The 27,703-nt window shown below is 37.8% G+C and overlaps 1 protein-coding gene across 5 annotated transcripts in view; it reads right to left on the reverse strand.

Moving 5' to 3' along the window:
* The window catches only part of ERC1 (ELKS/RAB6-interacting/CAST family member 1), a 388,457-nt gene that overhangs the window by 157,113 nt on the left and 203,641 nt on the right, over positions 1–27,703 (reverse strand). For all 5 annotated transcript variants that reach the window (XM_081249168.1, XM_081249164.1, XM_081249165.1 and 2 more), the window contains exon 15: positions 16,789–16,949. In XM_081249168.1, the coding sequence (XP_081105294.1) occupies positions 16,789–16,949 (161 nt within the window). The remainder of the gene's footprint in view (positions 1–16,788; positions 16,950–27,703) is intronic.

Below are 27,703 nucleotides of genomic sequence, written 5' to 3' on the forward strand. Positions count from 1 at the left end.
TTAACCCTCAACTCCAGATTTTGAGCATTGGATAAAGGCGATTAGACACATTCGCAAATTATGAATGCTTTATAAATGAGCTAAGAAAATGTAAGCAAAAAGAAAATATATACAAGCAAGACAGTATGATAAAAACAGGAAATGATGAAAGAAAACGAAGATATGCAGAGTAGATGTGGCTGAAGATAAAGGAACACCAATTGGATGACTATATGTCTGGGGTACTGTGAGCTTGAGAGACAACACCAACGTGAGGCCAGAGCCCAAGAGGGCAGATGTATTCTGATAGGTTCACTCCAGATGTATACGTTGCCCTCCTGTGAAACTAAGCTTAATTTCAAGATCAAACTGTTTGCTATCTCTGCTAGGTAGTAACCACCTTGCTCTAAAAAGCAACAGTATCTCTAACAGAAAATGCATGGCCACAAACACTAAGAAGAAATAACTTAATTCTGGGTGGAAAATTATACCAATGTCCATGGATGCTGTAAGAATGTCATTATGTGGAAGAAAAGGCAATGAAGAAAAAGAATAAATCCAGTCATAATTTCTTTCACGTGCATAGCAAAGACATTCTCTGCTAAAAGGAGGGGTTCATCTGTTTCCCCCCGACAGTGACTCCTGTATAAAACTTATGTGCGCATCACAGATATTTCCCTTAGCAAATATTCCTAAACAAATAGACATCCTAACCAAATAGTTTCCTAGAACATTAAACCACAGAGAAAAGAACTCTGGATCTGAACAATGTTCAATCTGTCTTGAAGATCTAACTTGTAGAAATGACAAACAACATAAAGGCTGTTTAAAAATCATCAGTAATTTGGTTATACATCCTCTTAGAACACTTAATGTGAAAATAATTCAGTACAATTCAAAGAATATTTCCTGAGTGCCAATGTGTTGGGTACTGTGCTTGTTTTTCAGGAGTCAAGAGAGGAACACTTCTGAATGTCAGGAGTCTGGAGGAAGATGATAAAGCTTGCAAATAAATGACTGTAACACAATGGGGTAAATCCTATAGAAACAGACATAATAGAGATTTAACTGTCATCTGCAAAGTTATATACAAAAATCCTTTACACATAAATATCTTTCACCTTTATCATTCAATTCTTTTTATTTTCTTAATGGTGTCTTTTGAAGAAAAGCCCTTAATTTTGATGAAGTACAATTTATCAATTTTTTCTTTTATGGTTAGTATATTATGTATACTAAAATAATCTTTGCTTATTCCAAAGTTTCCCACTTTTTTCCAGAAGTTTATGGTTTTCCTTTTATGTTTAGGTCTATGATCCACTTTGAACTAATTTCTGCATATAGTATGAGGTCCCTACCTCACTTTACCCTACACACATCCAGTTGTAGCTGCATCATTTATTGAAAACACAAGTGTTTCCCCATTAAATTACACTGGTGCCTGTGACTGTGTATCTGTGGGTCTATTCGGTACTCTTCATTCTGTTCCATTATTCTACATGTCAGTGTTCATGCCCTAACCATACTTTTAATTACTGTCATTGTAGACCAAGACTACACATCTGATAGTGAAAGTCTTCCAACTCTGTTCTTTTTCTTTCTCTTTTTTTTTGTTGTTGTTTGTTTTTATTTTTTTTGCGGTACGCGGGCGTCTCACTGCTGTGGCCTCTCCCGTTGCGGAGCACAGGCTCCGGACGCGCCGGCTCAGCAGCCATGGCTCACGGGCCTAGCTGCTCCGCAGCATGTGGGATCTTCCCGGACCGGGGCACGAACCCGTGTCCCCTGCATCGGCAGGCGGACTCTCAACCACTGCGCCACCAGGGAAGCCCCTTTCTCTTTTTAAATTTAATTTTTATATAGCAGGTTCTTATTAGTTATCTATTTTATGCATATTAGTGTATATATGTCAATCCCAATCTCCCAATTCATCCTCCTCTACACTTCCCCCTCATGGTGTCCATACGTTTGTTCTTTACATCTGTATCTCTATTTCTGCCTTACAAACCAGTTCATCGGTACCATTTTTCTATATTCCACATATATGCATTAATATACAATATTTGTTTTTCTCTTTCTGACTTACTTCACTCAGCATGACAGTCTCTAGGTCCATCCACGTCTCTACAAATGACCCAATTTTGTTCCTTTTTATGGCTAATATTCCATTGCATATAGGTACCACATCTTCATTATCCATTCATCTGTTGATGGGCATTCAGGTTGCTTCCATGATGTGGCTTTGTAAATAGTGCTGCAATGAACATTGGGGTGCATGTGTCTTTTTGAACTATGGTTTTCTCTGGGTATATGACCAGTAGTGGGATTGCTGGGTCATATGGTACTTCTATTTTCAGTGTTTTAAGGAACCTCCATACTGTTGTCCATAGTGGATGTATAGATTTACATTCCCAGCAACAGTGCAGGAGGGTTCCCTTTTCTGCACACCCTCTCCAGCATTTGTTGTTTGTAGATTTTGTGATCATGCCCATTCCAACTGTTGAGCCCATTCTAATTAGTGATGTTGAGCAGCTTTTCATGTGCTCCTTGGCCATGTGTATATCTTCTTTGGAGAAATGTCTATTTAGGTCTTCTGCCCATTTTTTGATTGGGCTGTTTGTTTTTTTAAAATTGAGCTGAATGAGCTGTTTATATATTTTGGAGATTAATCCTTTGCCTGTTGATTCGTTTGCAAATATTTTCTCCCATTCTGACGGTTGTCTTTTCGTCTTATACAGGTTTCCTTCACTGTGCAAAAGCTTTTAAGTTTAATTAGGTTCCATATGTTTATTTTTGTTTTTATTTCCATTACTCTAGGAGGTGGGTCAAACAAGATCTTGCTGTGATTTATGTCAAAGAGTGTTCTTCCTATGTTTTCCTCAAAGAGTTTTATAGTGTCCAGTCTTACATTTAGGTCTTTAATCCATTTTGAGTTTATTTTTGTGTGTGGTATTAGGGAATGTTCTAATTTCATTCTTTTACATGTAGCTGTCCAGTTTTCCCAGCACCACTTATTATTATTATTTTAAAATTTTATTTATTCATTTTTGGCTGCATTGGGTCTTCATTGCTGTGTGCGGGCTTTCTCTAGTTGTGGTGAGCTGGGGCTACTCTTTGTTGCGGTGCACGGGCTTCTCAATGCGGTGGCCTCTCCTGTTGCAGAGCCTGGGCTCTAGGCGCACAGGCTTCTGTAGTTGTGGCATGTGGGCTCAGTAGTTGTGGCTCATGGGCTCTAGAGCGCAGGTTCAGTAGTTGTGGAGCCCGGGCTTAGTTGCTCCATAGCATGTGGGATCTTCCCGGACCAGGGCTTGAACCCATGTCCCCTGCATAGGCAGGCGGATTCTCATCTTGATTGATTTGCGTATAGTGAAGAATCCTTGCATCCCTGGGATAAATCCCACTTGATCATGGTGTATGATCCTTTTCATGTGTTGTTGGATTCTGTTTCCTAGTATTTTGTTGAGGATTTTTGCATCTATATTCATCAGTGATATTGGTCTGTAATTTTCTTTTTTAGTAGTATTTCTGTCTGGTTTAGGTATCAGGGTGATGGTGGCCTCGTAGAATGAGTTTGGGAGTGTTCCTTCCTCTGCAATTTCTTGGAAGAGTTTGAGAAGGATGGGTTTTAGCTCTTCTTTAAATGGTTGATAGAATTCACCTGTGAAGCCATCTTCACAGGCTGTACTTCACAGTCCTGGACTTTTGTTTGTTGGAAGATTTTTAATAACTATTTCAATTTCATTACTTGTGATTGGTTTTTTCATATTTTCTATTTCTTCCTGGTTCAGTCTTGAAAGGTTGTACCTTTCTAAGAATTTGTCCATTTCTTCCAGGTTGTCCATTTTATTGGCATAGAGTTGCTTGCAGTAGTCTCTTATGATACTTTGTATTTCTGTGGTGTCCACTGTAACTTCTCCTTTTTCACTTGTAATTTTATTGATCTGAGTCCTCTCCCGCTTTTCCTTGATGATTCTGGCTAGAGGTCTACCAATTTTGTTTATGTTCTCATAGAACCAGCTTTTAATTTTATTGATCTTTGCTTCTGTTTTCTTTGTTCCTGCTTCATTTATTTCTGCTCTGATCTTTCTTTCCTTCTACTGACTGAATTTTGTTTGCTCTTCCTTCTCTAGTTGCTTTAGGTGTAAGGTTAGATTGGTTTTTAAATTTTATTTATTTATTTTGGCTGCATTGGGTTTTTGTTGATGCACACAGGCTTTCTCTAGTTGTGGCAAGCAGGGGTTGCTTTTTGTTGCACTGCACAGGCTTCTCATTGTGGTGGCTTCTCTTGTTGCAGAGCACGGGCTCTAGGCACATGGGCTTCAGTAGCTGTGGCTTGTGGGTTCTAGAGCGCAGGCTCAGTAGTTGTGGTGCACAGGCTTAGCTGCTCCATGACATGTGGGATCTTCCTATAGCAGGGCTTGAACCTGTGTCCCATGCATTGGCAGGTGGATTCTTAACCACAGCACCACCAGGGAAGTCCCAGGTTAGACTGTTTGAGATGTTTCTTGTTTCTTGAGGTAGGACTGTATTGCTATAAACTTCCCTCTTAGAACTGCTTTTGCTGCATCCCATAGGTTTTGCATTGTCGTGTTTTTGTTGTCATTTGTCTCTAGGGATTTTCTGATTTCCTCTTTGATTTCTTCAGTAATCTCTTGGTTATTTAGCAACGTATTGTTTAGCCTCCATGTGTTTGTTTTTTACATTTTATTCCCTGTAATTTATTTCTAATCTCATAGCGTTGTGGTCAGAAAAGATACTTGATATGATTTCAATTTTCTTAAATTTACTGAGGTTTGATTTGTGACCCAAGGTGTGATCTATCCTGGAGAATGTTCCATGTGCACTTGAGAAGAAAGTGTAACACGCTGTTTTCGGATGCAATGTCCTATAAACATCAATTAAATCTATCTGGTCTACTGTGTCACTTAAAGCTTGTGTTTCCTTATTAATTTTCTGTTTAGATGATCTGTCCATTGGTGTAAGTGAGGTGTTAAAGTCCCCCACTATTATTGTGTTACTGTTGACTTCCTCTTTTATAGCTGTTAGCAGTTGCCTTATGTATTGAGGTGCTTCTATGTTGGGTGCATATATATTTATAATTGTTACATCTTCTTCTTGGATTGAACCCTTGATCATGAGGTAGTGTCCTTCCTTTAGGACAGTGTCCATTAGGTAGTGTCTCTTGTAACATTCTTTTTTTTTTTTTTTTTTTTTTTTTGTGGTACACGGGCCTCTCACTGTTGTGGCCTCTTCCGTTGCGGAGCACAGGCTCCAGACGCACAGGCTCAGTGGCCATGGCTCATGGGCCCAGCCGCTCTGCGGCATGTGGGATCTTCCCGGACTGGGGCACGAACCCGTGTCCCCTGCATCGGCAGGCAGACACTCAACCACTGCACCATCAGGGAAGCCCAGAAGACACTTTTTTTTTTTTTTTTTTTTGCAGATCCAGTTTTGATACACCATATTTTTCAAGGAATTTGTCTATTATATCTAAATTATCAAATTTATTGGCATAAAGTTGTTCAAAATATTCTCTTTTTAAATGCCATTAGAGGGACTTCCCTGGTGGTCCAGTGAGTAAGAATCTGCGTTCCCAATGCAGGAGCCTGGGTCCAATCCCTGGTTGGGGAACCAGATCCCGCATGCATGCCACAACTAAGAGTCCCCATGCCACAACTAAGAAGCCTGCATGCTGCAACTAAGACCCAGCACAGCCTAAATAAATAAATATTTTTAAAAATGATTCTATTTAAAAAAAATAAATAAATGCCATTAGAACCTCAAGTGATATCCACTCTTGCCCTCTTCCATTACAAAAATTTGGTAATTTATGAGTCTTCATTTTTCCCTTGATCAGTCTTGCAAGGGGCCTACCAATTCCATTGTTTCTTTGAAGAACCCATGGTTGACTGTAAATTTTCTGTGCTGTTAGTTTTCTATTTCCTTGATTTCTGCTCTTATCTATAGTATTTCCTTCATTCTATTTACTTTCATTTACTTTACTCTTCTTTTTAAATTTTCTTAGTGTGGAAACAGTTCACTGAATTAAACTTTCTTATTTTGTAATATAGGTATTTAAAGGTATAAATTTCACTCTAAGCACTACTTGAGCTGCATGACACAAAATTTCACATTTGTGTTTTCATTTTCATTCAGTTCAAAATGACTTCTCATATTCCTTATGACTTCTTCTCTGAGCCACGGTATTTAGAATTGTATTATTTAATTTCTGAACACTGGGGGATTTTTCAAAAAATCTTATTATTACCTTCTAATTTAATCCCACTGTGGTCAGAGAACAATTCTGACATATTTTAGTCTTCTGAAACTTATTAAGATTTGTTTTTATGGCCCAGCATATGGTCCTCATTGGTGAACATTCCATACATATTTGAAAAACATATATATTCTTCAGTTGTTGGGTGTACTACTCTATAAATATTAAATAGATCAAGTTGACAGTCTTCAGAGCTTCTATATTTTTACTGCTTGTTTTTGGTTCACTTATTCTATCACTTTCTGAGAAATCAGGGTTATAAGCTCCAGCAATGACTGATGAGTATAGATCTGTCTGGTTTTCCCTTTAGTTGTCAGTTGGCTCTTCATGAATTTTGAAGCTCTGTACTAGGTGCATGCATATGAAGGATTGTTATGTCTTTCTGGTTAATTATCTGCTTCATCATTATGACATGTACTTCTTTATCTCCAGGAATACTCTCTGGAAGTCTCTTTTACCTGATACTAATATAGCCATACCAGATTTCTTATGATGACTATTTACAAGGACTACCTTTGTACATTCTTTAAATTTTAACCTACTTGTGTTTATTACACTGTATGTCTTGTAGACAGCATTGTTTCTTTTTTCATCAATTCTAATAATCTCTGTCCGTTAACTAGAGTGTTCAGCCCGTTTGATTTTGACCTAACTACTGATATGCTGAATTTATATCTATCAGCCATTTACCCCTCTCTGCTTCACTCCTCTCTTGTTCCTTTGCTGTCCTTTTTCTTCTGGGTAAATGAAGTAATTTTTAGTGTATTTTATTTCCTCTATTGGATTTTGAGCTTTTCGTTTTTGGTTTTGCTTTTGGTAGTTGCTCTACAGCTAACAATATGCACCTTTAACTTATCAAAGTCTATCTAGATTAGAAATTATAAAACTTTGGGACTTCCCTGGTGGTCCAGTGGTTAAGAATCCACCTTCCAATGCAGGGGATATGGGTTCAATCCCATATCTTAAGTCAGGGAACTAAGAGCCCACATGCCACAGGGCAACTAAGCCCACGTGCTCTAGAGCCTGCATACCACAACTAGAGAGCCTGCACACTTCAATAAAGATCCCACATGCCACAACTAAGACCAAATGCAGCCAAATAAATAAATAAATAAATAAATAAATATTTTTTTTAAAAAAGAAAATGACTTAAAAAAAACTTCGAGACTGATAGCTTGTATTTTTTACTTCACAAAGTTAACAACCTGACAACCATGTTTCTACCCTCCCCAATCTTTTGTGCCACTGTTGTCGTATCTTTCAGTTTTACACCTTTTATAAACTCCACCATACAATGATATTACTTTTGCTTCAGTTGTCTATACATATCAGCTTATTTACCACGTGTGTTCTTCATTCCTTCCTGTAGATTCATGCTTCCATCTGGTTTCATTTCCTTTCAGCTGGAAGAACATCCTTTAGCATTTCTTACAGAATATGTTTTTTCAGAAATGAATATTTTTTTAATTGAAATGTAGTTGATGTACAATATTATATTAGTTACAGGGGTACAATATAGTGATTCACAATTTTTAAAGGTTATATTCCATTGATAGTTATTATAAAATATTGGCTATATATCCTGTGCTGTACAATATATCTCCGTAGCTTACTGTATTTTTCTTTCTTTTAATTTTTAATTTTTTTTTAAATTAATTTTTTAATTGGAATATAGTTGATTTACAATGTTGTGTTAGTTTCTGCTATACAGCAAAGCGAATCAGCCATCACGTAGACATACCTCCACTTAGAGATGAATTCTTTCCATATTTATTTATCTGAAAAATGTCTATATTTAACCCTAGTTTTTGGACTTTGTTTGTTTGTTTTTTGGTTCTAGAATTCTAGGCTGACAAATTTTCTTTCAGTACTTTAAAAAAAGTTCCATTTTATTCTGATCTCCAATTTTTGGATAAGAACTCAGCTATCACAGTTTCCCTTTACATACTGTTTTTTTCTTCCCTTGCTGCCTCTGTTATTCTCTTTATATTTTGTTTCTAGCAATTATATTATAATGTTTATAGGTGTGATTTTCTTTGTATTTATCCAGCTTGGTTTCACTAAGTTTCTAGGATCTGTAAATACACACGCTTTTTAAAAAGACTATTTTTTAGAGCACTTTTAGGTTAACAAAAAAATTGAGAGGGATGCACAGAGATTTCCCCATACACCTTCATAAATCAATGTATTTTAAATCAAAGAAATATTTCAGCCAATATTTTTACAGACTTTTTTCTACCCCCTTCTCACTCTTTTACCCTTCTGGAACTCCAGTTACATGTATATTAGCCCATTTGATAATGTCCAACACGTCATGGAGGCTCTATTCATTTTGTAAAAACCCTTTGTCTCACAGTTGTTCACACTGGATTATTTCTATTGATCTGTTTTAAAATTTATGGACTCTTTCTTTTGAAGGCTCTAATCTGTCATTAAGACCATCCACTGAATTTTTTCATTTAAATTTCCATTTTTAAAATGTTTTCCTTTCTCGGCTGAGATTTCCTATATGTTCTATCATCAACATTACATTTTCTTTAAGACTTTGAAGCACACTTATAGGAGTGACTTTAAAATCACTGTTAATTCCAATATCTAGGACTTCTCTGACTTGCTTTCTACTGCATGTTTTTGTTCACTATGGGTTACATGTTACTGTTCTTTGAATGTCTGGCGATATTTTTTAATTGAATATAGAATACTGTAGATGATACACCACAAAGACTCTGGATTCTGTTATTTTCTTCTGAAAAGCAATGATTTTTATTCTAGTAGATAATTCAGTTAATAGCTGATTTCCTTGACCTTGTATAGGCTTGGATTTATCCTTTGTTGCGCTGATCTGTTGAAAGCTCAGGGTATTTCCCAAACCTCTCTATCTTGATGGGACTCATCCTCCAAATTCTACTGTCCCTGTAGACTTCCTTGGGGCTTTCAGTTTTGTTACTATAGTTATCTATAGTTAGCTTTATTGTAGGTCATGATACCTACTCCTAAAACCCAGACTTTCTGTTATCTCAGCAAGATGCCTGAAGTTTTAACAAGACTTTTGCCACTGTGACTGGGTTGGAACTGAAACTTCCCCAGCACTGCTGCTCTAACTCTAGCATCACAATTACACTTCCATCCCCAGAGCAGCTTATCTCTGGTAGGCCTTGGGTAGTCTGATCCAGTGAACATGAGGCTTAGTCCTCATGTTGGACATCTGACCCCCAACTTCTGCTCAGTATACTGTTTATATATAAATTACTTCTCTGATTTACTCAGAGCATTTGCAACTATAGAATCAAGGATGTCAGAAGGTCACCTAGTCAAAGAATCATATGATTTTTAAAACGACGGGAATCTTAGAGATGCAGGAAACCCTTTCATTTCAGAACGAGCAAACTGCCAACCTGAAAAGTTAAGTGCAAACTTAACAATTTTCAATTGTGAGTATCATGTTTTGCAAATATTCAGCTTGACCAATTTCAAAGTGTTTTTATCACGTTATCTCATTTAATCCTCACAACAACCTCATGAGGTAGGTCAAAGTATTATTACCCCAGTTTATAACTAGCTCAAAATGTAAACACATTCTTTGCTACAAAGAGCATCTTATAATACTCTTTTACTCAGAATCTTCAGCCAGGAAAAGCTTATGATTAAATAAATGGATTACTATTTCTACATACAAAGCTTGAGGGAAGTTTTATCCATTTACAGAATGAGCAAATACCTTTATGGTACTCTGAGGGACACAGAGAATGAAGATCCTGAAAGGAAAATAATTTTTTTTTAATCCCAAACTAAAAAAACCTCTCATAACGGTATATTACGTAAAAAACTTTTCTTAAAATGAGTATTGCAATTAGCTTAAGGCATTAGGTTACCTACCTGGAAGAGCTGTCCCTTTAACTGTTTCAACTGTATTAAACAAAGGGACTAGGGTTCAACCTACAACTCCAGTAGAGAAAAAAATAAAAAGATAAGTAAGAAGTAGGACAATAATCCCACTCCTTTCCCCTTTAGGAAAAAGAGGATGACCTATATTCTTAATTTCATCCCTGCATCCTCGAGGACATTCTTGCACACAAACCATATATTGATGGGGGAAAGACAGAATTATAAAAACTGGAAAAGAGAGGGACTTTGGGGCTTTTATCTGAAAAGTTCAGCTCTTTACTTAGAGATTACCACAGCCATTTAAGACATTTTAAATGAAAAAAATGTTTAGGAAGCATGATTTCTTCAGGAGAGTGTTTTTTTCTGTTTGGAATTTATATCTGGCCTTAAATGGCTAAAAGGTAGAATGGATTTAGGATTAAGGGAGGAGAACGGGCAAGGGATATTAGGGTTGTTTGTAAATGATCCTAATTCAGGTCACAAGAAAAACATTTGAAATACTCGTGCCTCATCTGAGCTGAGCATCAGGGTCACCATTTAGGATCAGGGAGAGGTAAGGAACTCAAATACTGTACTGTAAATACTGTAATTACTGTACTTAATAAACCCATCTCCATCACTGTCCTTAACAACTCAGAGCCCCACCTAAACTCTTAGTTCTGATGAGAAAAGATGTTTGACAGTTGATACCACACATTCTGTGAAGTAGGAAGCATGAGAGAGCTGGATGTGAGGGTAGAAAACGAAAGGACAGAATTAAAGAGTTAACCAAGGCTAGGAAGGAAGTCCCCAAGTCAAGAGTTAGAAACTTTTCTTTATAATTTTAATGAGGACCAGTCCCACTAGTGTTATTTATTGCTATACTATACAGCATACTTTGCTTTTTCAACTCAAGTGTAGGAAATTTTCATAAGAATTTATGTGATTTCCCACAAAATATTTAAAGCTCAGTATTTCAGGCCACTGTGAAAAATGCTTCCAACTCCACTAAAAGTCCTTTGTCATATGTCCAATGACTCAAACAAAGGCATTTGGTGGAAGTATACATGTGTGGCTTTGCAAAAAGTATACATGTTCTAGTTCTTACGTATCTTAAAAGGCATTTCAATTTGTTACTAGTATATAATTTGCACAACTATTATCAATTTTGTGGTTAATTTGGAAGACTGTCATAGATCCCCAAATGGGATTTTATTTTTTAATGTCAGCAACTCTACAATAAATTTTAAAATGAAATTCTACAGATTAGGAGATCAAATAATTTAAAATACAGTCTCATTTTAATGATTCAAAGTAAAACAGGTTGATCACCTAACTATACTAACTCCAAATAGCCTGAACTTTTCCCAGTAACCATTTTCTACAGCTTCCTTAATTCCAAGCATACTGCATTTTTCTCTCAAATTAAAAGGCAAATATTTTTTAAATGTCAGAATTCAGATTATATTACTGAACTCTTCTTAGGTACATAAGAAAATTTATTTTACGGGGGTGGGAAGTTAGGTCTTTCTGAGCCAGAAGTCATCTCACGAGTATATAATGTGGCCCACAGCGCTTTGGACTTCTCTAGCAACTTTATTAATGGGATGCTATTTATCACACAGTTCTAGATTCTCAAAGAAACAAAAGAGCGATTCCACCACCACCTTCCGAAACAAACCAATTCTCAGTATAGTCAAATGCGTAGTTTGATAAAAGTTTACTCAAAATAAAACGTGAGTCTTTTGAGCTGTATTCATAATGCTAACATAGGGTGAGACTGCAGTCGGACTTTGAATGCAGGGCAGTGGAGAAGGAATCAGCTCATCTAGAAATCTTTTTTTTTTTTTTTTTTCGGTACGCGGGCCTCTCCCATTGTGGAGCACAGGCTCCGGACGCACAGGCTCAGTGGCCATGGCTCATGGGCCCAGCCGCTCCGCGGCATGTGGGATGCTCCCGGACTGGGGCACGAACCCGTGTCCCCTGCATCGGCAGGCGGACTCTCAACCACTGCGCCACCAGGGAAGCCACATCTAGAAATCTTGATAGTGAAGCTCGTGACCTGAACTGATACTCAGAATTTATTATGGTTGTTATTTTATTATTTTCCTCCCTCTCCCGTTCATCCCTTCTTTCTTAGTCCAAGAGGTTAACATAAAAGTGAAGTAAAAAAACAGTGATTAACAAAACCACAGCATAAGGAGAAGAACCAATATGAGATCTGCCAATGAAAATGTCCCTTCTCCCCAAGGCTAGCCAACCAACTCGAGTGCTTCTTCTGAGACACTGGCAGGCTACCAGGTGAACACTTCCACATCTCCCCAAACTCACGGCCGTCTGTCTGTAACAGACACTCAAAAATTACAATTATAAATACTAGGGATAGAAGAGAACTATCAGGGCATTCCTTTTGGTTTGACTAGTTCAAGATTATTCCAGAAAACTAGACTATTCTGGTGCTTTGCTGAAGGACTGTCTCTACAAATAGGCCAACCATCCTTTCTTCAGGGAAGATTTTTCTTATTCCAGATTCAGAGTCACACATGTGCATGTTTCAGGCTCTTGTGCACATTGCATTCCCTTCATATTTCTTCTACATTTCAAGTTCTCTGGTTATAGTAAACAAGTCCTTTTAACTTGTTCAGTTATTATTAATAAAACAATGAAAACATTTAAAATAGGGTGGGTCCTGCCATAACTACAGAAGGAAGAATCTTTTTGTCATTGCCAACAACCACAGATAGGATATTACCTTTCTTCTTTTAAATTTTGCTCAAATACTTTTCTGTTTTCCTGCAAATTGTTGCCAGTAAGTACATGCAGCAAGCTAACAATACCCACTACTAAGGGTTTCCTATGCCAGGTACTGCTCTCAATCTCATATATTAAAAATTTCTTATTCTACTGTGATGAAAATGCTATGAAGCAGGAACTATCATTATTGCCATTTTACAAATAAGGAGACTGAAGCACAAGAAGGCTAACTAAACTTGCTGAAGACACAGAGCTAATAAGTGGCAGAGTTAGAATCCAGATTCAGGCTCTTTCATTCCAGGAAGTATGCTCTCACTATTTGCCATAAGTAATTAGATGCAGATATCATGCAGAACTACTTGGGGGGAGTGAACTCCTTGCAAACTAACAATGAACGAAGCAAATTCTGAGCAAAGTTGTAGAACTGAGACACTCCCAACCCAGGACAGATGATTAGCAGAAACTGTTCAACATATGGAGAGGAGTCCAGAACATAGCAGAAGAAAGTCTATTCCCTTGTCAGCTATGCAGTGAAAAGGAATCAAAAGTTTACTGTATCAGAACCCACAATATGTCATTCATAGTGTTTTGTGTATAATTATGCTTAGGTTAACTGTACAGCTTTTGATTGAGGTTTTATGAATTATTACTTAATATTTGTATGCCAAACTTTAAAAAATTAAACTCTAGTTGATTTACATTATTATGTTAGTTTCCGGTGTACAGCATAGTGATTCAATATTTTTATACATTATACTCCGTTTAAAATTTTTATAAAATAATGGCTATATTTCCCTGTTCTGTACAATAAATTGCTGTAGCTAATCTCCAAAGTATACAAACAGCTCATATAGCTCAAGATCAAAAAACAAGCCACCCAATCAAAAAAGGGGCAGAAGATCTAAATAGACATTTCTCCAAAGAAGACATACAGATGGCCAAAAGGCACATGAAAAGATGCTCAACGTCGCTAATTATCAGAGAAATGCAAATCAAAACAACAATGAGATATCACCTCACATCAGTAAGAATGGCCATCATCAAAAAAATCTACAAACAGTAAATGCTGGAGAGGGCATGGAGAAAAGGGAACCTTCTTACACTGATGGTGGGAATGTAAACTGGTGCACCCACTATGGAGAATAGTACGGAGGTTCCTTAAGAAACTAAAAATAGAGTTACCATATGATCCAGCAATCCCACTCCTGGGCATACATCCAGAGAAAACCATAATTCAAAAAGATACATGCAACCCAGTGTTCATTGCAGCTCTATTACAATAGCCAAGACATGGAAGTAACCTACATGTCCATCAACAGATGAATGGATAAAGAAGATGTGTTTTATATATTTATACATATATATGTATACACACACACACACACGAACAGTATTCAGCCATAAAAAGGAATGAAATAATGCCATTTGCAGCAACATGCATGGACCTAGAGATAATCATACTAAGTGAAGTAATCTGGACAGAGAAAGACAAATATCATGATATCACTTATATGTGGAACCTAAAAAAAAAAAAAAGATACAAATGAACTTATATACAAAACAGAAACAGACCCACAGACATAGAAAACAAATTTATGGTTACCAAAGGAGAAAAGAGCGTGGGGGAGGGATACATTAGGAGTTTGGGATTAGCCACCACTCTCAACAGCATGTTTGGATAGACGATTAGGCCTGAAGTGCTTAATTTGTTTAAAAAAAGGTATTAAACAACCATTTTATTAAGATATGAAAATGAGAGGCAACAATAAGGAGAAATTTAAGTGCAAATTAAAGCAAGGACTACTTTAAAAACTTTAAGTCAGTAAGTCTGCATGACAACAATCTTGTAGAAAACCTAAGAACAGCATGATGCTGTAGTAGTATCTCCTGAGCAAATGAGGAAGGTGATTTAAGAGACAGGTCACCTGTCAGAGCCAGGTTTTAACACCTTATTTCTAGAACTTTTATTTAATGTTTATTCATCAAATTTCTATACCACTTATAAATTCTCTGAATACTTTAATTACTTATCCCACGCCTTAGTGTGTGAGTTCTTGATCTTACCAAAAACAGTTTTGCAAATCACACTATTTTTCTGAAATGTAATCTCTAACCTGGGTTGGCAAGGGAAGTCCATAAGAAAGTTTAGCACTGTGGTTCCAAAACTAATAATAATAAAACAAAAAAATCCCATGCAATTCCCTTCCAATGGTTTAAAGTCAAGCATTCTTTAAAAAATTCTTTCATATCTTTTCAAAGTCCAAATAATAAAGGAAAATTCCTTTACAAATCCACCCCTGTTTTGCTATGGACACTTGAACTGAGTGGGAAAGATGTGACGAGTCAAGTCAAGATATTGGTACACAGAGAAAACGACACAATACTCCTCCCATACCGTTGTTTTAGCAGGGCCTGTTTGTGCTTAGGAGTATCACATCGATAACTTGTATTCCCGAATATTATATCCATCCTTCTTCTATGTTCTTATCATCAGTGATAAAACCTTGTCTTAAACTGCTTCTACTAACCTGCTCGTAAGAAGCAAACTTTCTCATCTTGATACTCAGAACCCTAAATTCTCCCCTTTCTCCCTGCGTATCAACCTATTTCTGGCTTCAGTATCTGTCACTTCTGAGAGCACATCACCTGTAATACTTTTCTAAAAGATCAGGCTCTCTTAACCTCCCACTGTGTCCTAATAATCCATAAGCACAGGGGACACCCCGACATTTGTTTCCTCAACTCCTGGGCTGCCGTCATGATAACAAAACAATCATGCCCCATGAAAATTCATGCTGAGGTGTCATGGCAAGATCCTCTGCTACTTTGTAATTCTCATATTCAACATTTATTGATAGTTCAAAGTAGCAGAAAAGAAGAGGGGATGTTAGCTTCAAGCACTGGCTGGGCTCAGAAAGACTGTTTACTTTAGGTCAGAGAGAGTGTGTATTTATTGCAGAGAAGAAGGAACTAACAGAACGTGAGCAAAGGTTATGTGAAAGAAAATTAATGGAGACAGATTGCAGAGGAGGGAACCAGAGCTTAAATCTGTGATAGAAATAAGAAGAGAGCTTGGTGAAGGAGAGACAGTATCTCCTCTGAGTCAGAAGAGAAGACGGCAAAAACACAGGTAACTGCTGAGGTGATGAAGGTAGCCGAGGGGTCCCAGCACAGACTTGGTTTTAGTAAAATGAGAGCAGGACAATTACATAGGGGTGGGGATTGGAGTGGTGGAGAAAGTACTAAGGGACTTAAAAAAGAGACATACTTGTTCTGAAGAGAAGGAAACCAGAACTTTTCAAAGTCACAGAGGAGAAAAAGAAGCAGCTGTATTATGCACAGCAGATATATACAGCCTGCACAACAGACTATCTCAAGGAAGCTGCAAGATGCCTGGGAAGTAGGAAAATGATGTAAAGAAAGGTTCTGCTAAAAGTGACAATTTTGTAAAAACTGACTGGAGAGTGTGGCAAATATTAATGGTTAAATATGGGGGATAGGTATAAGGAGGTTCATTATACTATTCTCTACTTTTGTGCACCTTTGGAAATGTTTATAATAAAAAATGTTTTTAAAAATTGCCTAGCCATCATATGACCTCAGGAGCAATGGTTATCTTCCTCAGAAAGCTCAACAACTTGCCAGAACTTTCCAGAAGGTTCTAGGAATTTCAGAGACACAATTGCATATGGAGACATACACTCTAGAGGACTGCAAAATTCAATGACAGGGAGGCAAAAAAAGTTTCTATTTGACCAGGATTTGTCCCAAATTTGTTCTAAGGAGTGAGAAACACAAGTGAGCATTAAAATTAGGCTAAGTGGGTCAGGCGTGACAAACAGGGCCAGAAGATGAAAGCGATGAGGACAAGTATTTCTACTAAGCATATGCCTGAAGAACAATATTATAGAACTTACTTCATCTCCAGAACTTCCTCTAAGTGTTTTCTTCTCTCGGCCCGAAGGTTGGTCAAATGAGTTTCCTTCTCTGCCAGTGACTGCTGAGTGCAGGACAGCTTCGCCTTCATGGACTCCAGCTCCTGTTTTACCTTCTCCATGGCCATCAGTAACTCCTCCACCTACGATCAATACAGAAAAGACAGAAACTGAGCATCTGGGTCAGGTATAGTCAGAGGAGCTGGGCAGTGGGCAATACCTGGGTCCACAAAGTTGAAGACACACCCATCAAAAATTCTGTACTCTCGCAGGATCAGACATAAATGGCAGTTAAAGAAATACGTCTCTCATCTTCCCTCCACTATAATTCTTCTCAGTTTAGGTCCAAAAATCCCTCATTTTCTTTTTGACAAATATAAGGGCATCAGAAGTAACACTGTGCCAGAAACAATCCCTTCTAAGGAATTTATTTGGAAACAGTCAAGAAACTTCCATGGAAATAACAATATAATGCAGATAAAAATATAAGGAACAAAATCATAATAAATATTTCTAGAAGGATTTTAGGAAATAAAAGCCATAAACTTGACTAATACCAGATGCAGAATAAACATAAATGAGTCATTTTTATTCGTTCAAACTAAGATTCTTCTGTTTATACCATTACAAAGAATTTCTTGTTAAAGGAACAGCTAGAATTCAATCAGATAATTTCCTGCTCTAAAGCTAGGTAGGTAGAGATTTTTTGAGGAAGGCAGGAAGAAAAGAAAAAAAATATATGACCAGATAGAGAAGAGACAGAATGCTTTTAAAAGACCTGTAAAGGACTTCCCTGGTGGCGCAGTGGTTAAAAATCTGCCTGCCAATGCAGGGGACACGGGGTTGAGCCATGGTCCGGGAAGATCCCACATGCCATGGAGCACCTAAGCCCGTGCACCACAACTACTGAGCCTGTGCTCTAGAGCCTGTGAGCTGCAACTACTGAGCCCACGTGCCACAACTACTGAAGCCCGCATGTCTAGAGCCCATGCTCCACAACAAGAAAAGCCAACGCAATGAGAAGCCCGTGCATCACAACGAAGAGTAGCCCCTGCTCACCGCAACTAGAAAAAGCCCACGTGTAGCAATGAAGACCCAACACAGCCAAAAATATAAATAACTAAATAAATAAATTTATTTTAAAATAACTAAATAAAATAAAAGACCTGTAAAAACATGAGAGAAAGAAGACAGAATGCTAAAACACAAGAAACTAAGAGAGCAAGTTCTGTACTTTATCAGTTATTTCCACTTACTCCAGGTGGTTCCAAAATCAGATTTAAATAAACATGTTCATCTTAATTCAGAGGCAAAAATATGTTGCCAAAATATCTGTTATTACCTAAAAAGAACCTCAACCAGAAAATCAAACAGCCAAGTATACCAATCACAAGAGTTTACAGTCAGTTTGCTACTTGACAAGAAATAATCTTGGTTATAATCCTTTCCAGAGGCAGAGGTGAGTGTAGGTAGATGGACTGGTAACAGCTGTTAAAAAGTTACATTTAGTTTTTTGGCACTTGAATTATTTTACTTTGGGTATCTTCTCAGAAGTGATCAAGTTAATGCTCTCAGCTAAACAGCATCCTGACAGTCCCAGTTGCTGTGAGATTTTTTCTTATTATGCAGATCTCTTTGGATATGTATTCACATATCAGCAAGCTTTACAAGAACATATAACTGCATGCCTTTTTGAAAACTGTCAATAAGGATGATTCTACATTATCAGTTTAATTCATATAAAATCTTAGCAAAAACTAGATTAAATTATGCCCCAAGGTATACTCTTATAACACAAAATCAGCCATCAACAGCATCATTTATAGAAGGTCTAATAAATAGTGAGATGTGTCCATCTTTTATGAACTTAAGCGTATCTCACAACATCTCCCTCCCATCCTGTCCTTCACTGCTCCAGGCAAGCAATGGTATCAGTTTCTTATATAACTTGAAGAGATATCTTATACATCCACAAGCAAGCATGTATAAACTATTCCTCCTTTTCCTATACAAAGGTAAGCCCACTCTATACATACTCTTATGCATCTAAAATTTTTAGTAAATTTTTATTGAAATACAACATAAATACAGAAAAATACATAAAAATTATAAATGTACAATCTGAAGAATTCTAAGTGAACAAAGCTATATAAAGAGCACACAGACCAATAACCAGAACACTACCATCACTCCAACCCCCTCCCATATCCTTTTTCTAGATTAAGAGTAACCATTACTCTAACACTCTAGATTAGTTTCGTCTATTCGTTTTAACTTTACACAAATGGAATTACATAGTATATAATTTTAAGCACAGATTTCCCCCCCACCACTGGTGTTATATCTGTGAGATTCATCTACATTGCTGGGTAAAACTGTAGTTCTGTAATTCTCATAACTGTATGATATTCCACTATGCGAAAATAGTAAAATTTACTGAAGGCACTTTTGATAAACAGAAGTTTTAAATTTTAATGGCATTTAACAAAATTTTTCCTTTATGCATGTTTATGTTCAGAGCTTTTTGTATGATGAATATGGCAATTTTGTCAACCTCAAGGTCATGAGGATATTATTCTTTCTTCTAAATCCTTTATTGGACTATATATTCACATTTAAATATATAACATATATGCAATTGATTTTTTAATATGGTATAATGGTCAGACTCATTTTTATCAACATGGATATCCAATAGACACAGCACTGCGAACAGTAGAAGGACTTCACAGTCATGGTAGGAAGGTACTTTTGGCCTGCTTGGCAAAAGATCAGAAATTACTTAAAGACAACTTATAAATTATAGGAAAAATAATTTAATAATGTTTTACATTGCACATAACCACCTCTAAATTTCATAAATGATCAATCTGAAATATCATATGCACTGGTAAAAGGTGTATGTATATATTCCAGAGCTAAGAGCAAAACACACACTTACATACTCACGACCCAGTAGTTTTTGTTAAGTGCAATTATTCAACTGTATCCTCTGACTCTCCTGTGATAGGTAATCACTATTCTTAATTTGTGTACTTATTTCCTTGCATTTCTTTATTTTTACCTCTGATGCATATATTCCAAAATAAATCACTACTCAGTTTTATCAGTTTATGAACACTGAAAAAATGGTATCTACTGACTTTATTTCATCCAAAATTATGTTTATTCATGCATATAAAAAAAGGGCCCACCATAGGAGTATAACCCGGATCTAAGAGCAAAACGCACACCTACGTACTCACCACTCCAGAGTTAAAAGCAATGACAGTCAACAGCACTAAGGACCACAGCTCTTAAGATTACGGTTTCTCACTAAACTGCATGGGCTCCTTGGAAAAATTATTGATTCCAGATTAGGAGGCAGAAATATACAAAAGATGGACTTTGCACATGTAGTGCCAAAAAACCAAGAGAAAATAAGGATCATGACACAGAAACTCTGATAAAACCAGAAAAAATACAGCCAAAGAAAGAAAAAAAGAAAGCTTAGAGGAATACCCCTTATGACTATAGATGCAAAAAATACTATAAAATCAAAGCCAGCAAGATATAAAAGTTGAGATTTATCCCAAGAATGCAAGGTTGGTTTAACATATAAAATAAATGTAATAAATCATATTAATAAAATACATGACAAAAACCACATGATCATTTCAAAAGATACAGAAAAAGCATTTGACAATTTCCAAAACCCTTTCATGATAAAAATATTCAAGAAACTAGGAATAGAGGAGAACTTCCTCAAGCCAATAAATGGCATCTATGAAAAACTTTTAATGATGAAAGACTGCATGCTTTCCCTCTAAGACCAAGAACAAGACCAGGATGTCTGTTCTCACCACTTCTGTTTAATATTGTACTAGAGATGATAGCCAGTAAAAAGTAAGCTGCAAAAAATTTAAAGGCATCCATATTGGAAAGGAAGACATACAATTTTCTCTAGCTGAAGATGATATAATCTCATAAAGAGAATAATCCTAAGGTATCCATTTAAAAAAGTAAACAAATAGGGGCTTCCCTGGTGGTGCAGTGGTTGAGAACCCGCCTACCAATGCAGGGGACACGGGATTGAGCCCTGGTCCGGGAAGATCTCACATGCCGTGGAGCAACTAAACCCGTGTACCACAACTACAGAGCCTGCGCTCTAGAGCCCGCGAGCCACAACTACTGAGCCCGTGTGCTGCAATTACTGAAGCCCGCATGCCTAGAGCCCATGGTCCACGAGAAAAGCCACCGCAACGAGACGGCCGTGCACCGCAACAAATAGTAGCCCCCACTCGCTGCAACTACAGAAAGCCCACGCGCAGCCATGAAGACCCAACACAGCCAAGAATAAATTACAATAAATAAATTTTTAAAAAGTAAACAAGTAAGTATACAAAGGTTACAGGATACAAGATCAATATATAAAAATCAACTGTATATCAATACATAGACAATGAACATTCCAAAAATGAAAGTAAGAAGACAATTCCATTTAATATAGCATAAAAAAGAAGGAAACACCTAGGTATAAATTTAGCAAAAAAAAGCAAGGTTTCTGTTGAAAACTATAAAAGATTGCTAAAAGAAATTAAAGATTTAAATAAATAGAATGAAAACACGTTCATGGATTGAAAGATGTAATATTAAGATGGCAATACTCTCCAAACTGATCTACAGGTTCAACAAAATCCCTATAAAACTCTCTCTTTTTTTCCCAGAAACTGACAAGCTGATCCTAAAACTCATATGGAAATGAAAGACAGCTAAAATAAGTAATCTGGGGGTGGGAAGTGGGAAAGAGGACTCATACTTCTTGACTTCAAAACTTACTACAGAGTTTCAGGATGGTACTGGCATAAGGATGGACAAAGAGACCAATGGAAAAGAACTGAGAATCCAGAGATAAACCCTAACTTTTATGGTAAACTGATTTTTGACAAGAGTGTCAAGGCAATTCAATGAGGGAAGAATATTCTTTTGATTGAAAGGTGCTTGGACAACTGCCCTATTGCTTTACATTTTAAAGTTCCCATGCCATTAACTTCTTAGCGAAAATGAGTCTGGATTCAGTTGATTGTTTTTTTTTAATGATACTGTTTATGGTGTTCCTCTGGTCCTCATGTTTCTTGTAAACTGAAAGTAATAGGTAAAGGCTTCACGAGATTTGGGTTTGCTTTGTCTTTCTGACAACAGTACTCCATAGGCAAGGTGTGTACATCATATTATATCACATAATGACTGTCTCACTTTTAGCAATAACACTGATCAGTGTCTCAGAACCATTTATTGAAAAATCCATTCTATCTTCACCTTTGACATCCATCCAGTATCCCCGTAAGCATGGATATGTTTCTATGCTTTCTATTATGATCCACTGGTTTGCCTATTCCTACACCAAAACCACATTATTTTAATTATTATAGCTTTATAAGGTTTGACATCTAAGAGAAATGGTGTTCTCTTTTCAAGAGCATCTTAGCTATTTTTGAATTTCTGCAAAAAATATTTCCTGAGTCTAGCATAGTCCGGGCACTGTTCTACAACAGTTTATGGAAGAGATATATATTTAGGACTTTAATATCTTTCAGAAAAGATTTATAATTTTCCCCATAATGATCTTGAACATTCTAATAATATTTATTCCTTGGAACTTTATACTTTTTTAAATGCTATATTAAATATTATCTTTTTTAAAAAATGTAATTTTCATTTTGGTGCAGGCTATAGAAATGCAACTGATTTCTATAAACTTACACTGTATCTAGTGTCTACTTAAACACTCTTTATGGGGGCTTCCCGGGTGGCGCAGTGGTTGAGAGTCCGCCTGCTGATGCAGGAGACAGGGGTTTGTGCCCCGGTCCGGGAAGATCCCACATGCCGCGGAGCGGCTGGGCCCGTGAGCCATGACCACTGAGCCTGTGAGTCCGGAGCCTGTGCTCCGCAACGGGAGAGGCCACAACAGTGAGAGGCCCGCGTACCGCATAAAAAAAGAAAATACTCTTTACGGACTTCTTCTCTACTATGTAGACAACCATTCGTATATCTTAATGATAGTTTTCTCTCTTACCTTCCAATCCTTATAGTATTTCTTTCTTTTACTTGCCTTACTGCAGAACCCAGAAAGTCTACAAAGATGTTGACAGCATGCACACTGTCTCATTCCTGATCATAAATAGAATACTTTAAAAGTTTTATTCATAAGTAAGTAGTATAATTTTTAATAGCTGTCCTTTGACAGGTTAAGGAAATTCCCGTCTACTACTAGCTAGTTAAGAATTTTTTAAAATTATAAATTAATATAAAGTTTCTACATTTCTTGAGATGATTATATGACTTTTCTCCTATCATATTTTAATGTGGTAGACTACAGTAATTGGTCTTCTAATGAAACCAATATTAAAATCCTGGAATAAACCTAACTTCTTCAAGCATATCTTTCTATTTCACATACACTCATTTTGAACTGGCAATATTTTGTTTAGGAATTTTTGTATTTATGTTCGTGCTTGAGACAGGCCTAAACTTTTACTTTCCTGTATTAACTTTGTCAAGTTTTGATATGAAGTTATGCTGGCCTTATAAAATATGTCCCTCTTTTTTATTTTTCTGGAATTGTTTCTATAAGACTGAAATGATTTGTTCCTTGTATGTTTATTAAAAATCACCAATATAACTCTCTGGGCTTGAAATTTGTGGGAAAAAGTTTTATTACCAACTCTTTTTTTTTTTCAGGTTTTCTTTTTCATATTTAGCTAGCTTTGCTAAGTTTCATTTTCCTTGGCTTTGCTCATTTAGTCTAAATCTTCAAATGTACTGGCAAAGATATTCTTGTATCTTTTCAATACTGGCGGGACTTGTAGTCAGGAGCCCTTTATCATTCCAAAAGTTGCTTGCTCACTGTGCCTTCTTTCTTTTTCTCTTTTAGTCTCACCAAAGGCCAGTCAATTGTCTTAGGGTTTTCAAAGGACCAATTCTGGGTGTTATGGATCCTTTTTATAAAAAGGGGGGAGGTTTGTCTCTTAGACTCTCTACCTTGGGCTGCCATGGACATTTTCTTTTGTCCTGCCAAGATACAAAAACCAACGTTCAAGTTCAACAGCTTACCAAGTACTTATCTTTGAAGTCCCTCTCTATTCATCCCCTGGCCTGAGAATTTTCTACATTCTTGACAACTTATGAATGCATATTTTATCAGCCATCTTCAATTGTTTCTGTGGAAGTTATTTTCCCAGCATCTAGTCTGCCATGGTTACAGATATGTTTTATCTTTCATTCCAAACTTGAACTTACAGAATTTTCCTTGTTAGTAAAACACAATTTTCTTAAAGATTGCTTAATTTTCCCATCCATTTGAGTGCCAGATCAAGGTATCAAGGTATTTCTACCTCAGATCATACACACATCCAAACAAGCTTTAAAGCACTTTAGCATGTAATGCAAGAATGGTGCCATAAACCAGGATTTCCAACTAATCACCTGATTTGTGCTCTGGTTCCAAGCCAGGGAAACAGCTTCAAAGCCAGATGGAAATTCTTCACTTTCTGTTACTTTCCCACAGTCCCAGAGAACACATTCAGCTGTCTCCACTCGGACACCCACCCCGCTCTGTGCCCACCACACAGCAGTTGTTGTGTAGTTTTGGGTACAGACACTGAGAAATGAAGGTAATGAAAGCCTAGTAGAAGAAGAGATACATAACACACCGAACAATGAAGAAATTCTCCACAATTTTAAAATGTACTCCAGGTCACAGTATGATTTTCGAAAGCACACGCTATAAGACATTAAAAAAAAAACAGAGCTGGGATTCAAGTATGTAACCTAACTGCCTCCACTAAAATATTAAGGAGAAAGTTCAGGGCTGACAGTGTGCAGTGCCAGCAGGACCAGATGGTTTGCTTAAATCACAAGCTAATAAACTTTTACTCAGAATAAGAAGGGAACAAATCATGGCTTTACCACAGACCCATTTTCCCTAAGAGAGCAAAGCAACTGGGCGCTTCAGGTAGGTGCTGGCAGAGACTGAATCTTCAAGTTTCCCGCCTTCTTCTGTTCTACAACGAAGAGCAAACTACTTTTTGTAGTTTCCAAGATGCTTATGGAAAATCTTGTTACAGTTTCTTGGGAAGATAAGAGGCATAAGTCTCCAAAGGAGAAAAAAATGATTAGAAGAAAAAAGGAGGGGTACAAAAAGAAGATTATCTAGAGGTTAAGCATTCATTGTGTAAGTCAGATTTTCATATGGTAAGTCCCCTAGTTTTCCTGATTTCAATGAAATTCTAGATTAAGACACACTCTGTTATACAACGCCCCCCCCCAATCTAGCTCGAGTTGAGAAGCATGTCTGAAGTATTAATGAGAACTTACATACATACCTACATACATACATTCCCCTACCTTCTCCTAACAAACTGCTTTAGGTACCTCACAACCACTGCTAATGAGAATTTGAATTCACAGAATTCCCAAGAGATTTATGCTAGTATTTATACTAGAAATCTTCTCTTTATCCCCATATGTTCTCTTTGTCAAAGCATGGTAATTCTTTGACCAGGTATATACCAATAGTGCAGTATTTTATGAATATGGAATACCTATAGCTATTACAATAATAATAAGAGCAACTTACATTATTTGAATGCGCTAAGCCTTTTACATACGTTGTCTCATCATCCTCACAAGGATCCTATGAGGTGGCATTATTGTTAGCGTCAGTTTTACAGAAGAGGAAGCAGGTTCAGAGAGTTTAAGTGCCTTACCCCAGGTCACACAGCCGGAGGAGGCAGAGTTAGGGTTCCAACCAGGCGGTCATTCCACCGCTGTTCACAGTCAATGCTGCTTTGCTACAATGTATCAGTGTTCAAAAAGTCCTAAAACAGCCTCCCACAACTGTATCTAACGAATCCCTCTGGGGAGTGTGCCTGTGCCCACTTTTTCATCTTTCTATCCCTCCTTTCTCTCCCTTCTCTCCCATCTGCTCCCCCCCACCAGGTACTTAACTCCCTCCATGTGCCAGGCACTGTGTATTAATACCACCAGGGCTTAACAGAAATACGTGTGCTTCCCTAGTGCTCCATGTAGAGATACAGTCATTAACTAATAATATTTGTAAATGTATAATCATAAATCATGAATAAGGAAGGAAGAACAAGACGCCATGAGAATAAGTAACATGAGGGCTTCCCTGGTGGCGCAGTGGTTGAGAGTCTGCCTGCCGATATAGCGGACATGGGTTCGTGCCCCGGTCCGGGAAAATCCCACATGCCGTGGAGCGGCTGGGCCCGTGAGCCATGGCCACTGAGCCTGTGCATCCGGAGCCTGTGCTCCGCAACGGGAGAGACCACAACAGTGAGAGGCCCGCGTACCGCAAAAAAAAAAAAAAAAGAAAAAGAATAAGTAACATGAGGCTTTGATCTATGTTTTGGGGGCCTAGAGAAAGTTTCCCCAAGAAAGTCAAGGAGCAGATGGGGAGGAAAAGAGCAGTCCAGCTCCAGGGCCCAGCAAGTTTAGAAACCCTGAAGTGGGAATGCATATACCTACAAGAGAAGATGAAAAGGATGAAAGTTTCGCAAGCCCTGAGATCAAGGGGAAGGAGGGGGCACACATGGCAGGAAAGGAGGAAGCGGGCAGATGCAGGGCTGTGCAGGCCATACGGGGGGTCCCCAGAGCAACAGAGGTACCAAAGGATGTGACCAAACAGAGGAGCGAGATGATTTAGAATGCTAAAATCAGAATGACTAAAATAATGGGCCAAGGAATCTAAGCTGAACAGAGAGCGACGCAAAGCCAGGGCCAGTGGATTGGTACAAAGCAAAAAGAGACAAAGCAACCCAAGAAAGATAGTTGCAGTGGAAACCTGAAAGCTGAAATGACAGGGAAGTGTGATCTGAGAGGAGGACGCTGTAATGAGTGGGCTGGAGGTGGACTGGGGTAGCAAGCTCTAGGACGCCAGATATGGAATGAAGAAAGGCGGTGACCTCTCGGGCCAGGAAGCAGAGAGGACAGGCAAGTGGGTTATCCACACAGATGCTGAAGCTGGTGAGGCAGCAAAAGTCTGCAGCGAAAAGCTTCACGCTACAGCTGAACAGCATGAGTCCTGAGGAAGCAGAGGCCCTTACATGGGTGTGATGGACCCGTGGTCTGAAGGGTTACAGGAAGCAAGACGGAATTAACATTTACGGACCACCAGGAAGGGCTGTGGGGAGTTTCCAGGGGAGAGGCCAGATGACTTCGGGCAGAGAAGGTGAACGTGGTCCAAGAAGTAAAATAAGAATGTACGTGCCAGGGGCAGGCACAGGGCAGATACTCAATGAGTATTTGTTGAACGGGTGAATAAATGGAGACAGATGAATCTGTGAATTCTGGTGACGTAGCAGGAAATGTAAAAGGGATGAGAAGAGTGGAAGAGCTGGGTTAGGGCAAGAGAGCACTGAACACTACGGGGACGCAGGTGCAGAGCACAGACGCTTGGGGGCTTCTGGGGGTGGGGGGCAACGTCGGCTCAAATGCAGGATGAGAGGCAGAGCCAAAGAATGGACTCCAATAGGTCCGCAGAAGAGAGTGGGCACCGCAAAATGAATCAGATGCCCCTAAAAGAAGAATTTAAATAGTTTGGGTTTTTTAGTCCCCGTTTGAATGCATATGACATAGGATAGTGTTGATTATAACTCTCTATTCTGTTTATTGAAAATAAGATATAAGTGATTCTTGAGGTAACCTAATGGTAACAGATACCACTGAATTTAGCAGAATAATGTTAGGCTGAGGGACTGTCAGGCACTACTCTTATCTTTCATTCCGGACTTTATAAAGGAACCCAAACATGGGTAGAAGGCACAGATAACAGTACTGACGAAAAAAACCACAGAAACCACAGTTCAACTTTGGGAGCCACTAGATTTCTTGACCT

This window comes from Mesoplodon bidens (genome assembly GCF_964165515.1).
Source record: "Mesoplodon bidens genome assembly, chromosome: 11".
NCBI classification, from domain to species: Eukaryota; Metazoa; Chordata; class Mammalia; order Artiodactyla; family Ziphiidae; genus Mesoplodon; species Mesoplodon bidens.